General features: G+C 39.8%; 2 protein-coding genes and 1 pseudogene across 5 annotated transcripts in view; 1 reads left to right on the plus strand and 2 right to left on the minus strand.

Moving 5' to 3' along the window:
- LOC111227980 overlaps positions 1 to 1,895 on the minus strand; it is a 9,491-nt pseudogene extending 7,596 nt beyond the window's left edge.
- LOC111228016 (CCR4-NOT transcription complex subunit 6-like) overlaps positions 1 to 3,052 on the minus strand; it is a 30,800-nt gene extending 27,748 nt beyond the window's left edge. For both annotated transcript variants that reach the window (XM_022753784.1, XM_022753783.1), the window contains exon 1: positions 2,972 to 3,052. The gene's annotated coding sequence lies outside the window, so the exon portion shown is untranslated. The remainder of the gene's footprint in view (positions 1 to 2,971) is intronic.
- mrpl1 (mitochondrial ribosomal protein L1) lies at positions 2,571 to 14,422 on the plus strand. Of its 3 annotated transcripts, none has more exons than XM_022753785.1 (9): positions 2,571 to 2,685; positions 4,708 to 4,816; positions 5,068 to 5,335; positions 6,941 to 7,024; positions 7,408 to 7,479; positions 8,766 to 8,877; positions 9,040 to 9,140; positions 9,910 to 9,991; positions 14,260 to 14,422. In XM_022753785.1, the coding sequence occupies exons 2-9, from the start codon at positions 4,758 to 4,760 to the stop codon at positions 14,364 to 14,366; spliced, it is 885 nt and encodes a 294-aa protein (XP_022609506.1). In that variant the 5' UTR covers positions 2,571 to 2,685; positions 4,708 to 4,757; the 3' UTR covers positions 14,367 to 14,422. The 3 variants fall into 3 exon arrangements, with proteins under 3 accessions (XP_022609506.1, XP_022609507.1, XP_022609508.1); XM_022753786.1 differs by lacking the exon at positions 2,571 to 2,685 and adding an exon at positions 3,159 to 3,242; XM_022753787.1 differs by lacking the exon at positions 2,571 to 2,685 and adding an exon at positions 3,384 to 3,534.
- Positions 14,423 to 15,431: the final 1,009 nt, after the last annotated feature.

Here is a 15,431-nt window from a genome sequence, read left to right on the forward strand (position 1 = left end):
AATCATTTCCCAATCCATCTACATATTGAAAAAAAATCTGTATAACCAAATAAATGACTGTCTGCCTTTTGAAAGTGGCTGCAGTCAGTGACCTCAGCAGCCACAGACAGCGTTTACTGGCATGCAGCTGCTGCGCGAAGTTGATTTCCCACCATGACAACGACACAAAGCCCCAACCAGAGCTGAGCCAATCCCCCAGAAGCCACAGAGGAAGCACTTGGAGGACAGTTATGACATGCTGGAATGAAAACATGCATCTATATAAAAGAGCTGAGACAGTGACGCAACACATTCAGATCCTTTGATTATCAACAAGATGGTATTCGGCACGTGATTTAAGGAATTCGCTTCAGTCTTCCAGGCGGAGAAATAATTCAGTGACGAGGGCAGGAAAATAAACTTTTTATCTACAAGCACCAGCAGCTGATTAAATTCATTATATCTCCACTTTTTATATTTGACCAGCTGGATTGTTTAGAGCAGAACAGGGACCTCTATTCTAACACTGGTCTCGAATCACACTGGCAATCAAAAGTCAGCACGTTACAGTGATAAATGTGCCCCATGTGATCTCGCCCCTGAAACTGATTCATGCAAATTAAGGTTTGAAATATCTTTTAAATGGCTGCTCTCTGCAGGCGTCTCCTGCACAACACTGCAGTGATCATAGACGAGAGAAAAAGACAAAAGATCTCTGTGACCGCTGTCAAGTGCAACATGTCCCAATTCTCATCTGAATTTCGACTTTACTCGTCTTTTTCTTGGTTGAATAAAACTTTCAGACACTGGCAATTTCATTAACACCTGGTCGATTTGTCCCCCAGAAATTAAGGCTGAGAAATAAAAGTGTGATTTTGAAAGTCATCTGCCAAATTGTGATATATGTCAATACCAGAGAAATATTTCAACCTGTATGGCATAGATGTTGAACTTAGAAGAGCGGAGTGCAAAGACAAATCAGACCAACCACAGTTTAACAATTTTGACCTTCAATAGAATTTGAATCTCTTTGATTTCGGCCCAAAACTTAAATTAAATAAATTGGAGCTGGTCTTGAATCTAATTCGGACTCCACAGAAAAGAAAAGTCCTTTTCTGTTTACAGAAAAGGACATGCTACCTCTGAGACGTATAGTACATTTATGACATTATAAAAGAACATACTTTCCTGTTATAACACACCTTGTGTCACAAAAGTAACCAGAGTGTGTTTCCCCAAAGTAGGCATGCATATAGAAAGTATTTAAACATAAGAATATGCTACTTGTATAGTATCTGCCATGATATGAAACAACATCACAGAGTGTAGCTAAGGGCTGCAACTACCTATAATTTTATGTATTAAAGTGATTATTATATATGTTTAGTTTAATATTGTATATAACAAATAAAAGCATCAAATAAAGCATCAAATGTCCACATTTAACAGCCTGCAACCAGGAAATGTTTGTCATTTTTGCCTGAAAGATAACTGAAATGATTATTTGATTATCAAAATAGCTGGAAATTAATTTTCTGTTGATCTACTAACATAGTTTGATTAATAACTTAAAAGCCTTCAGCATTACATTATAGTGTAAGTGATAGTGTGTTCTTAACTGAAGCTTCTAGCTGGAAAAAAAAGGAGAAATAAATGCCTCTGACTAATCATCGTATCAACTTCAACAGCTTTTTCTCAGACACATTGAGTTTTGAGTCAGACTTCCTTATGTCATAAATATCACACCTGCTCTATTGGCAGCCGTGCAGCATTTAAACTCCCTAAACACTGGTCAATAAAACATGCATGGCTCAGGGCACACATATAATAATCATATAATATCGTACAACTTTGTTATTATCCACTTACTTCTGAACACTACGCATACGAGCAGAAGGAGTGCAGAACTGGTGCATGATACAATGCATTCAGTTGCCTTGAGGCTGGCAGTGGTTGGGTGTAATTAAGTACATTTTCTCATACAGTTCTTAGGTATAGTTTTGAGGTACTTTACTTGAATTAAATGCTACATGATATTTAAAAGTTATACATTTATTTGACAGATCTAGCCCCAGCAGCTACATGCTGGTTTACACACTATGCCAGCAGTCTCAGGGGCTGAATTAGCATTTTAACTTTCAATACAAGTAATTTTCTTAAATGCAGGAATATCTTATACATTGTTGTATTAGTACTTTTACTTGAGTAAAGGATCTGAGGTGTACTTCTTCCACCACTGGAGGTTGGCTGGGGGTGAATAAGTTTGGAGAAGACTTATATAACCTGTTTACACACTACTGGGTCACAAGTAAGCGGCAACAGCGGCTGCAGGCAGATATACGGCCTGCTGACATCGGTCCATATCACAATCACACGGAGACAGGCACGAAACTGAAGTCTCAACGGCGACTTTCATCACATGGCTGAGATGATATCAACATTTTAGACTTTGAGGGGTGTCACAGGTCACCCAAATATTATGGTAAACCCTGAATCTGTTGCTTTCAAGACTGGGGAGTTTTTTTTTTTTTTTTTTTTTTTTTGCAAATGGAAAAAATGTAGGGATGGCAACTGCACCGACAGCTGAGAGGCGAGTATCCAAACATAGCTATAATGTCAAAAGTGACAAGCACGTACGTACACGGTTGGGCCCCGTTCAAGAGAAGTTCGGCCCACCGCTCACCAGCTGTCACACCTGACAACGAGGTAAACACACCCTCCGGATATGTGCGTCTCTACATGTTCAAATGTTAAACATATTAAAACAGCGCCATGACAACGTACAAACAGGTAAACCGTTTAGCGAGCTCGAAGCACGGCGCTGGATTTGTTTGGCTAGCGGCTGCAGGGCGCACGCCGCCCGGGCTCACCATGACGGACTGCGGGGTAGACGAGTTGGTACAAATGGAAGCGGATTTAAGTGTGAAATGTAACCCGGGACAGCCCGGGTTAAGTGTCTGCAATGTAAGAACAAAGTCAGAATTGACATTACCTTCATCCGGGAGCGGTAGCAGACGATTTATAGAGGAAATTGGTAGAGACATGCAGACGCGGCTGTTGAACCCGTTCAGACCCTGAACGTCTCGGAAACAGAAGGAAGAACAACAAACGCGGCTTCCGCTCGTACCCGTCCGCACACAGCATGCACCCCCTATTTTTCACCTTTCTCATGTCATCCCAAATCTTTAAAATTTGTTAATAAACTGATTTTTAATATTAAGAATAGAATAAAACATCGCAACTGCAGAAGAATTATACTTCAGGTACGGACCGTGTCACTACAAGTCAAACATTTCTCGTAACAGGTCAAGATTTGTATAGCAAATGTATGCCGAATATGAGAACGAACCCTAACAATTCCACCTACATTCTTTTTTCATTTTTATGCAAGTTTTTTCTGGTTCCCGATAAGGAGTTTAACTATAGATTATCAAAATTTGAACGGAGATAAGGTTTTTTACCTCTCGGGCGGAACTGTTCAGAGCGTATCGCTGTTTTCACACGGACCACAAGTGTTCCCAGACATGGCAACTTGCACGCGGACTGTGTGGAAAGGTCAGTTGTTTTGTGTAACGTACTTTCTCGCAACTGACATTAAAAATTGTTCGTGTATTTAGTAGGAGAAGTATGTATTCATTCTTTCAAGCTTCCGGTGTGTTTCGGTTAACGGCTAAAACAGGTGCAGCCTGTTAGCTTGCCTGCTTCTCTTTTAGCTAGCTCTCCTGGTTAACGGCTACACATCACAAAACACGTCGCAAATATGTGCAATTCTTATTGTCTCCTTGCGTATTTCATAATTTCCCACACGGACCAACATTTCTGATGATTATGTCTCAGTAACTGAGATTCTTGTTTAATTCGGCATTAATACAAGTAACAAAACAGCTTTTAATCAAACGAAATAAACGTTTTTTGGATGGGTTCATCGGTAGTCCAAGAACCAAAACACGTCGTCGAGGGCGGTGACGAACTTTAATTTTGGTTAAATGTAAGTTATGTTTGGTGGCTCATATGTATGCCAAATTGAAGAGTTGGCGTGAATGATTCTATCAATTTAATAAAAATCAACTATGATATGTGGTTTCACGTAAAAACCGGCAGATTTCTGAGTGAAGTTTCTTAGGAAAGACATAATAAAGGAAAACGCTGGATGTGAGGGGCTAAGGATTAACGAGCAGTAATACAGGAAACTATCATCATATTAGTTCAACTAAACCCTTGCACCACCTGTCTCTGTTTGTCCAGGACTAGCAACAACCAACTATCCACCATATGAGCTCACACACTTAACTTAAAATTATAAAGTAGTACTAACTACTGCTGGGAACAAGTTCAGACAGGTTTTACATTTGGAAAGCACATTTTGTTTTGCAAATCATCAAGCTCATACTGATACCTTGATAAAATAATATTGGCACAGGCAAATATTAACAAATGATATCTCACACGAATAACATAACTTGAACAGCCATATCCAATACACTGAGCTGATGTTATTTTATGGAGACTGCAGCTTCAATGTAATGATTGCCACCAGCTTGCATGGCATCCTATGGTGAAATTACACAGATACTTTATGGTGCGCTTGGTTCATGCAAAATTAAAGCATGTTCTATAATATCACAAAGTTTCAAACTCTGGTATACACCTTGATGTGTAAAATGGAGGTCATCAATTGTTACCTGTGTCTGTTGATTTCCTTTCTCAGTTTGTTTTCCTCTTTTCCAGTTTTAGCAGGATGTCGGAGGCAGCTGCTGAACGCCAGCGGTCCCACCTACATGGGTGTCTCACAAACTGCACAGAGGAATCTCCCTGTCAGGACTTTTGCAGCCGTCAGGTGAGTTTACAAACTCTTTAACAAAAACCTGGTTTAAAAGATTTTCATCCAGAGACACTTTTTATGTCTTCGGAGATGTTTTTCTGCTTCACCCTCCGAACAGTTTGTCACATTTAGCCACTAGAATCAGTTTGTTGTTGACTGAGCAGATAAAAAAGTGTCATGTAAACCATAAAATCAAGACAAGACAGAGGAAGAGGCCTGATGAACTAAATGTTTTTCATTTTAACATCTCCCATATTGTTTGGCAGGACACTAAAGAAAGACAAGAAAGAGGAGCCAGAGAAGGAGGAGAAGAAAGAGAAGAGGGTGATCGATGACTCAAACAGACACAAGCCTTATGGCAAGACAGCGTGGGCCCCTGTGGATGACGTGTACATTATCAGGCACTACCCCAGGACCGTCTACGACGTATCAGACGCCATCGACATGTTGAAGAACTTCCAGGTGTTGGACTTCACCCCCCGCAGTCAGCCTGTTTACATCGATCTGAAGCTAGACATGAAACTGGAGAAAAAGGTAACAGCGTCAACACAGGGGCTGTTCTCTTTGCATGTGTTGGTGAATTGAACTCCAAACCAGGAACTCTGAAGGATGTTTATGCACCACTGAAGTCGTATGTGGTTAAATTTAGATTCAGGTTATGTAGTTTCTAGCTATTCACCCACATTTTCAGTAGGACTACTTGGTTGATTTTAGCAGTACTTTTATTGCTGTACTAAGGTTTCCAAAAATAGCTACACTACAATTAGCCGATTAGAAAAAATAATCTGTCAAATAGTTTCAGTCACTTTTGTAGTAAAAAATAGTGAAAAAGGTTAAAGAAATTGTGAGGAGCTGCTGATCTACTTTGTCATATATCATTTTAAATTGAATATCTTTGGCTTTTGGACTGTTGATCGAGCAAAACGAGACATTTTAAGGCGTCACCTTGGACTCTGGCAAGTTCCGATGGGATTTTTTCACCACTTTCTGACACTTTGTAGATTATTAATTAATTGGTCGATTGAAAAACTAATTTACAGATGAATTGATGGTGATAATAATCAATAAACACCAATTTGTTATTTAGCCTACCCTCATTAATGTAAGTGGGATGGACAAAATAATAAAAACACGTGTACATTCAATGCAACACAATTCAACAGCACCACAAACTGCAGCCTCTGAACTGACCTTACAGTTGACGCAACACCACTTTAAAACAGCTACAACAGAAACATCATTGTAATCTTCATAAAGGAAGAATTTCTTGCAGGACTGTTGTATTAGACTGCAACTGTCCTTTATTATTCCTACAGTGTGGACATTTGCAGTATTACAGCAGCAAATTTGACAGTGCAAAGAAATGCTAAAATAACAATATCAAATATTAAAGATCTCAACATTTAAAAAAGATAAATAATATAGTATAGTAAATAGTTAGGAATATTGCACAGTTGAGCTTGGTGTGTCTAATAGAAGAGTGTAGTTGTTCTCAAATAAATAAGAAGTAGGTTAGGAAGTTAAATTGTCACATCAGTATTTATACAAATCTCCAGAGAAAGTCACTGGATGCTGAGAATAGATGAGGATGTCCCAATAACGGTTGATCACCTGCCAAACTGTCAGTTAGAAAACTAATTTTAACAGACTTTGCAAAGTTGTTCAGCTTTTTCTTTGGGAACTCTCCCAGTCTGGCTGTTACCGCTCTCACCTCGCCTCCACAAATCAGAGAGGTGTTTACAGCGTCAAGCTTTCCAACATGAGCAGTTTTGGTTACGCGGCTAAAAAAAAACGTCATGACACAGAGGAATTAAGACACATTCTGAGTTTGTTTCCACATCACAGGACCGTGGAGCTGCTGTGAAGTCCAGACGGTTCACATGAGACGCACTCTGTTTTACTCTCATCAGTCTGTCGCCACAGAACTGTGCAAAACCAATGTTCCTATGCATAATGAATGCCGAACACTCCAGAGAAATTAAAAATTGACGTGGTGGTGGAATGGATTTAATACTTGATTACCTAGGCTTGGTCTGTGATTGACATCCTCCTTTTTCACGTTTCCTCCCAAATCTTTTATTTGTCCGGAGCTCTGAGTGTTGATAACTGTAATAATTGCCTCGTTTTTCTTCTTTGCAGAGAAGAGTTGACCCCTTCGTCAGCACCGTGCACTTACCTTACCCCATAAAGACGCAGATGAACAAAGTTTTAGTTTTCACCGAGGTAAAAATGAAATTTCCTTTCCTCCCCGTCAGTCTCACTGAATCTTAATTTCATAGCCAATTGATTGTCTGCTGTTGATGAATTGTTTTAATATTGTCCGAGCATGATTCAGATGTGCAGCAGCACCTTTTATTTGTCACCCCACTTGTCTGTAATGAATGGGCTCGGGTAGCGGTTGTTTTGTTCACAGAAACCTCCGCTACAAGCAGGATTTGATTAATATTCCTGTCAAGCAGCACAGGTTGTGGGGTTGTGACTTAAAGGTGCATTTTAATGACGATAATGAATGACAGTGGTGGGGTCTGCCAGGCTCTCACACACCCAAATCAGATTGAAACAGATAATGTTGCCTCTGTTTTTTGTTGTTTTTTTTTCCTCTGCAGGATGCTAATCAAGCTAAAGTCGCCCAGGAGAGCGGTGCCATGTTTGTTGGAGGAGCAGAGCTCATTCAGCCGGTGAGTCGGTTAAACAAAGGTACACGTACTCTAACTCCAGATCTATTTGAGTCAGACGGAGCCAAGCGTAGGCATGCGGTAGTTCAGCAGCTGAGAAAATGTAGTTCCAAAGTAAAGTGCTCGTTTGACGGCAAGATAAAGCAGTGAAAATATTCAAAATAAAGCGTTATACACTGACTGTAGGCAAGTACCTCAGACAACCACACGTCAAATAACCCGAACTACCACTTTAAAGTTTTTGTTGTAGACATTTGAAGACTTTTGTCTGATGTAGTGCACAGTTATCGATCAGTTTGATTATTTCTATGTGTCTTTGCAATCGGTTGTCATTATGTGATTTATATATATAAATATATATATATATATATATATATATGAATATTGGAAGAATATAGATATTGTGATTTTGATTTCAGCCGCATCATCCAGCCCCGTTTCCCTTTTGTTATGACATTTTTGGAGGGTATAAGATCTGCCGAGTTAATGCTCTGTTTCAAATTCACACAGCACAAACGCTCAAACCTCTGAGCTATGCAGTAAAACTACCAAAGTTACGAGTTCAGTTAAGGTTGTAAATCCCAGATGTAAACCTTGTCTACACCAGACTGTGTCGGGACAGAGCGGTTGTTGACACTGACAGAGGACTGCAGCTGTTCTGCTGATGTGCTGCGTGTTCAGTGTAGATAAAGTGTAAAGGCACCACGGTTCTAGTTTTCTTTTCCTCGTCCCTGTTTTTCTGTCAGACAGGATGTGAATTCAACCATCAATCAGTCACTTTATTTGTCCCCAAAGAACAATTGGTTTCACAGCAGTGAAACACCAGATAAAAACACAAAGCACGTGGACATATTATACAGACAAAAACAAAGTGGAATGCACAAGTTAAAACGACTTTAAATCATGTCACCATCTCCTCGCAGAGTGAAGTTGAGAGACCCTAGAAATAGTGCCACTGTTTACATACAGCAGGTAGAGACTTAAAACAGCTAACAATAATAAAAATACAGATTTAGTGAAGCTGATAAAGTGTGTTTTGTTACATTTGCAGAGGTAGCTACACAAGTTAACACCTGCTGCTACGAAGTTAGCCGTTTGTATTGGTTTAATAAAGGTCTGACAATCGCAGAGGAATCAGAAGCCAGATAGTTGTTCATTTATTTACTGGCTGCTGAAATCAGTAACATAAATAAACTTGCTGTATGTGCACATACAGTTTAGCATCCCTCAACAAATATGTCCTCCATTTGCAGTTCAATTTAATCTAATCTGTTTTTATTCATGTCTAGATCTTAGATGACGAGATTTCCGCAGACTTCTACATAGCAGTTCCAGATATGCTGCCCAAGATTTTACCGCTGAAAAACAAACTGAGGAAGAAGTTTCCAAAAAACAAGAGAGGTAAGCTGAGGGTCAGAACAAGTTACTTGCAGGATGAAGAGGTTTAAAGATTTAAAACATGCTTTATTCACAACAGTAAAAGCCGTTATTATATCAGTCTGTGACAATGAGGACAATTTCTCTTTTCAAGTGCTGATCAGTTCTTCTCTCTGTGTCTCTCAGGTTCAGTCGGCACCAACATTCCCAAGATGCTGGACTTGTTTAAAATCGGTCATGAATACATGGTGGAGAGCGACTGCTACGTCAGGACCCAGATAGCCATGGTATGTCATAACCATATACAACATGTGATTATTAGAGCAGTTAGAGCTGCAACTATTTTGATAATTGATTTATCATTTAAGAAAATGCTGTTTTTTGACTTCGAATATGAAGATTTCCTGGTTTTCTATCATATTACATACATGCAGATGCAGCCCTAATAGCAGGGACAGCTGTTTGAGGGTGTACAACTCTCTGTCAACAGGACCTGCTGCTTCACTGCTCTGGGAAGCGACAGTTCTACATTTTAAATGTTCGAATGCTCAGAGCTAAAAACGAAATCCTGATTAAACATGTATAAGTTTGTTTTCCCAACAGGAAGCTGGAACATAAAATCTGTGCACTCTGAGGAGGACTGTGGGAAATGTTAGGGTGTACTTAGGCATGAAGTACATTTTTATAGTCATAAGCATTTTCTTTGGTGCGTGCGTGCCTTTTTAATTTGCAAGAGTCAGTAGGAGAGTTTCCAGTCCACTATTTTTCTAATCTTAGTGTGTGAGGATGAAATGCAGAAAAAACATTCATTCCCTGTTTATGAAAAGGAACATGGCAGCGTCTGCTTTTGTTCTAAGTTGCTTATCAAGTTCCCAGGCTTATCTACCATAATATACTAAAGTTCACATGCTGAAAATACAACATCACAAGTTCCATTTGAGGGCAGCGCGTCAGGAATGAGACAAACATTTCAGCCAAAAACATGTAGAAATATTATGATATAAAATACGTTTTGTTTAAATTACAGTAGTAAGACTTTATTTCTTTTCTGCACAGCTCGACATGCCCAAAGAACACATCTTCACCAACCTGCAGACCGTCCTGATTGACGTGTGCTCCCACCGGCCGGCCGACATGGGTACGTTCACTAAAACCACCAACCACAAACTCCTGAGTTTAACCACTGACACAGAATCACTGCAGGGCTGCTCTTCTTCTGTCGACAGCAGCTGATGAGCTCTCTCTCTGTTTGACAGCCCTTCGGAATAAAATATCACATTTCTGAATGATTTTTATTTGCTACAACGGATGTCGGAGAGGAAAAGCCTTCATATCGTGACGGCTTTCGTCTGCCGGCTGGTTCTCATTCCCCTCTCTGGTTCACTTTACAGCTCTGTAGTCAGACCGGGGAAGAAAACAGCCAGGTGTTTTTTCCATGTTCTTTTTTTTTTTTTTCTGTTCTAATGCATTTCCCCAAACAAGTGTTGTAATCCCCAGAAATGAGAGCAGGCTGTCCAGTCACATTTCCTGCAGTTACTAGACTGAATGGGGTTAATTGAAAAAAAACTCATGTTTTTATCCACATTTTGCAGGAAAGAAGGGATAAGACCTGACTGACTATTTCGCAATTACATTATTGTCTTGCATGTTAAAAAACTTATATAAGTTAAAGGTCCCATATTTTCCTCTTCTCCTGTGTTTTATTTGAAGTGTTGATCCAAAAGAAGATATATTTGTGGTTTTAAGAACCAAACAGTCTCAGTGTAGTTTCACATCTCCTGTCTCAGGCTTCTCTCCGAGCCTCTCTTCTGATTGGCTGACTGTTTTCTGAGTGATAAAATAAAAATATAGCAGTTTTCAGATAAAACACTCAGAGAAATCAAATCCTGCAAGGTTGGATGGTGGGTCCAGGTGGGCGGGGTTACAGAAGTCCTGACGGCTGGTTTTAAGGCTCAGTTTCTGAATACAGGCTGTGTGCGTTTCTCTGCTTTGATACTTTCACAGTATTAATATAGAACCTAGACCTGATCTATAATCAAAAACGACATGAGCATCTATCTTTATACAATAATGGACCTTTAAAAAAAAAATCTGTATCACCACCTAAAAAATAATGCAGATTTTATGTTCACTGCAATGGGTCAACCAACTCAAGCAAGTTTCAAGAGTTTACTTATGTTCATATTGTACAGGAATGAATGGAAACAGCATGCGTTCAAAGATGAAATTTAAAATACACATTTAGTATATCTAAATATACTTTTAGCCGAAGAATGAAAATGGCTTCAGTTTGTCAGGTCTGTTTCCAGTGCTTATATGAACTGAACAGAGAAGTTTATTCATTTCTCTCCATTTTCTCCGCTTTCCGTTGAATAATAAGATGCAGAGGGTAATCATCCGTTAATGGACCCTCATTAGAGCGAGGCGCTTAAATGATCTAAAAAATAATTGATTCTGAGCTGGCTAAATAAAATGTCATTAACGGTTCTATCGCTGAAGTAAACTGCACAGCTTTCAGAAACACTGATCATGGACGCTTTAAAACCAGTGGCCCTTTGTGACCCAGAACTTCTCATCGTGAAATTTTTACTTTCCCATTCATCTTGAATCTCTCTCTTGAGGGACGACGTCGCCATTTAAGCATGTGTCTCCTCAGCAGAAAACTAATGGCTTTTCTCCCTCAGTCTTTCAGGCATTTTTCATCAAGTCTTACTTCAACTATGAACCGTTTACAAACTGGGTTTTATTTGTTTGAGCCTGTTTTCAGATGTGTTTACCGTTGTTTTGGCCTCGCGTCGTCCCTTCGTCAACACAGTACAGCTGTTTACCACAGCTGGCAGGGAATGAAACTGGTGCCTGTTTTGAAGTATGCAGGAAAAATGTGGCAAACTATGAAAGGAGGTGCAACCTGAGCCTCTCTGAGGTCAAACTGTTAGCAGAGCATTGGACAAATTGACACTCTGACCTGGCCGTAGTGCTGGAGGAAAAGTCAGGCTCACCAGAGTTATTTGAGGAAGCATGAATGTCTGTAGAGAATTTCTGCCTAATCCACGCAGGAGTTGTTGCGATTATTTCGGTCTGGATCAAAGTCGTAGACCAACCAGCTGACGGCTGACACACTCACCCCGCTAGCATGGTCAAAAATGGACACTGTCAAGTCAGATTTATTTAGAGCGTTGAATCAGACGAGGAAAACATGTTGAGAAACACTTGGGTTTGGCTTGAAGTTTATTCTCTGTTCACACAGTGAGTTTTTATCTTCCCATAGTGTAAAAATGTCACAATCATTTTGTCGTAATATGCACACTTGCATTTTCTTCCTGTGAGGATACAGACTGTGTTCCGACAACAAACCGGCTGTACCACAGTTCCACTGCGATGCACCCAGCTGCAGTTTCTTGGTGTGCACCTGTGTTGATATTGTGTTCGTGTTGCCAAATCTTTGATCTCAGACTCCTATAGCTCTGGTTTTCATCTCCCCTGCACTTAAAGAGCACCATAAACATCAACAGCAAACAGTGAATGAATCACTGGTGATAGTCTCTTCCTCCATCATTTGTCCCATTCCACATGGGATTACATTACATTATTCTAAATCTGACAGTAATGTAAGCAAGCGTTGTATTATGTACACATCTTTAAGGTCACCTTTTTTTATGTTTTACTAATTAACAAACAAACAAATCAGAAGAAAACTTCTTCTGAGGTGATGAAACCTTTTCACTGTCCTTCAGACCAGAGGAAACCTGCAGTAGGTGTGTGGCTGCGCTCACAGCAGATGCTTGTGTTGTAATGTGCTCACAGTAAACTGGAGGGTGTGCGGTTGTAGTCGGATGATGATCCCTGAGGGACTCTTCACCGCTCACCCGCGGGAAACGTTAGTGCTCCGCTGCACCCTCGCCGGCTGCGGCACAAACGTCTCACTCAGCGCCTCGTTTCTCGCTATGTGATTTTCATCTGCGAGCAGCTTTTGGCGATGAAGGCGGCGTGTCGAGCCGAGCCACCTGGGCTCCTCTGAACTCTGTCAGCAGAGAGCTCTCTTTGAGTGTATGCCAGCAAACATTACGCAGCAGTTCAACTCCCCGACAAGAGGCGCACAAGGACTCTTAGGCAGAATTTAATTACATCTGCGCCCACAAGTCAAGGATCAGCAGATTTGAATGTGTGGAATACTTACTGTTAACTTGATTCAGCTGCGTGAAGAGCTGAGGTTTTTTTCTTTATTTTATTTCCATTAACGTCTCTTAAAGAGTCGTTTGGACAGAAGCTAACGGCTGCACCGTGAGCAGAAACACGAGGAAACTTTACAGATAAAACGCCTCAAACTGAGAAAAGAGAGCGTAAATGCATCGTGTGGGTGAGGGAAAGTAAAACCTCTGGGGGGCTTAGAGGAAATATTCATGACAAAAGCACAACTATTTACTGATAAATAAGGACCTGAAAACAGTAGGCAAAAGGGGAAAGTGATGCTGAAGTAAGTATGTGAGAGAAATGGGGAGAGACTGCAGGGAGTTCGTGCTTTTATTTGTGTTTACAAAATATAAGAAAGGGAGACGGAGAATATGTGGGCGAGAGACACTGAAAGCATCTGTTTAATATAATCTCATTCAAATTTATGCTCAGCCTGATGCGTACGAAAAGTTTTCAAACTCCTTATTTTTTTATTATTTTCAGCACTGTTATCCAGGGAGGCGATGGCTGTTTCATCCTCTAAAAAAACTCCTCACATTTGCTTTACAACTGGTTTATATTAACCAGGATGGCAACAGCCTAAAATTAGAAGTGTGATATTGTTCGTGTTGAATAATCGTGATCTCAATATCGAGCAGCCCTTTGTTCAATAATCACTTTCAATCTATAAAATTTTGGTTTATGGGTTTGATGAATAAACAGTTTTAGGAAAGATTTTAACTTTTCATTTTCCACTTTTGTCTGGCATTTTATAAATGAAAGGAATAATCTGTTGATTCAGTAAATAATCGTCAGATTAGTCGTTTATGAAAATAATAGTTTTCAGCCCTACAATTAATCAAAAATGATAGTCGATTAATTAATTGTGGAAATAATATTACATTTTTTCCCGCATGCCAAAGGGAATGAGCAGGAGCCGTAAAGAATTATATGAATAAGTTCTTAATATTGGCTTTGCAAACCTCCCTTCACCAAACTGTGTTTTAGATTAGTTCTGACCATTTTGTTTTCATTTCATTCTGACGTCTGTGTTTTTCATCACGTCTGCTGTTGTGTCACTCATGTCCTGCAGAGTCATCATGATAATTCTCCTTCAACTGTTATGAAACGTGGTGCAAAAATTCCTCTCCAGGCCTCCCTCTTTCAAAACAAGCCTGTCTGGATCTTCACGATGACACTCTGTCTCTTTTCTCTCCTCCTCTTCCCCACCCTCAGGACCTTTCATCGAGCGAGCGATCATCGCCAGTCACACCAGTGAAGCTCTGTGGTTCAAGAGTGGAGACGTCTTACCCAAACCAGCAGAGAAGAAGCAGGAGGAATGAGTCGTCTTTTAGATTGTATATAATCAGTGTGCTGAATAAAGTATTTGTTCTGAGTTGTGCTGCCTGTTGATTTTAAAACATCCCGGGAGAGTAAAAGGCGGAGAGAGCAGACAGGAAGTCTGGAGGTTCATAAAAGGTCTAAAAAGGTTTCATGTGTGTGTTCTGAATTAATCATTGTAAAAGTATCCAATTATCCTTTTCCAATTCTTAGCGATTCGAGTAACCGTGGCGATGTAAATGGCAATACAAGCTGGAAAACGTGGGTGTGACTGGCGATTGATCGCTGCGTCGATGAAAGGTCCTGAGGGTGGGGAAGAGGAGGAGAAGAAAGAGACAGAGTGTCATCGTGAAGATCCAGACAGGCTTGTTTTGAAAGAGGGAGGCCTGGAGAGGAATTTTTGCACCACGTTTCATAACAGTTGAAGGAGAATTATCATGATGACTCTGCAGGACATGAGTGACACAACAGCAGACGTGATGAAAAACACAGACGTCAGAATGAAATGAAAACAAAATGGTCAGAACTAATCACTTTGGTGAAGGGAGGTTTGCAAAGCCAATATTAAGAATTATTCATATAATTCTTTACGGCTCCTGCTCATTCCCTTTGGCATGCGGGAAAAAATGTAATATTATTTCACAATTAATTAATCGACTATCATTTTTGATTAATTGTAGGGCTGAAAACTATTATTTTCATAAACGACTAATCTGACGATTATTTACTGAATCAACAGATTATTCCTTTCATTTATAAAATGCCAGACAAAAGTGGAAAATGAAAAGTTAAAATCTTTCCTAAAACTGTTTATTTCATAAACCCATAAACCAAAATTTTATAGATTGAAAGTGATTATTGAACAAAGGGCTGCTCGATATTGAGATCACGATTATTCAACACGAACAATATCACACTTCTAATTTTAGGCTGTTGCCATCCTGGTTAATATAAACCAGTTGTAAAGCAAATGTGAGGAGTTTTTTTAGAGGATGAAACAGCCATCGCCTCCCTGGATAACAGTGCTGAAAATAATAAAAAATAAGGAGTTTAAAACTTTTCGTACG

Source organism: Seriola dumerili, unplaced genomic scaffold (assembly GCF_002260705.1).
Source record: "Seriola dumerili isolate Sdu_G_001 unplaced genomic scaffold, Sdu_1.0 BDQW01000193.1, whole genome shotgun sequence".
Lineage (NCBI taxonomy): Eukaryota > Metazoa > Chordata > Actinopteri > Carangiformes > Carangidae > Seriola > Seriola dumerili.

Bases quoted from the DNA above. Each gene is read 5' to 3' on its own strand.
- mrpl1 (XM_022753787.1), top strand. From the start codon at position 3,504: ATGGCAACTTGCACGCGGACTGTGTGGAAAG. The intron at 4,817-5,067 runs GTGAGTTTACAA...ATTGTTTGGCAG, and splicing joins AGGACTTTTGCAGCCGTCAG to GACACTAAAGAAAGACAAGA. The intron at 9,992-14,259 runs GTACGTTCACTA...CCCCACCCTCAG, and splicing joins CCACCGGCCGGCCGACATGG to GACCTTTCATCGAGCGAGCG.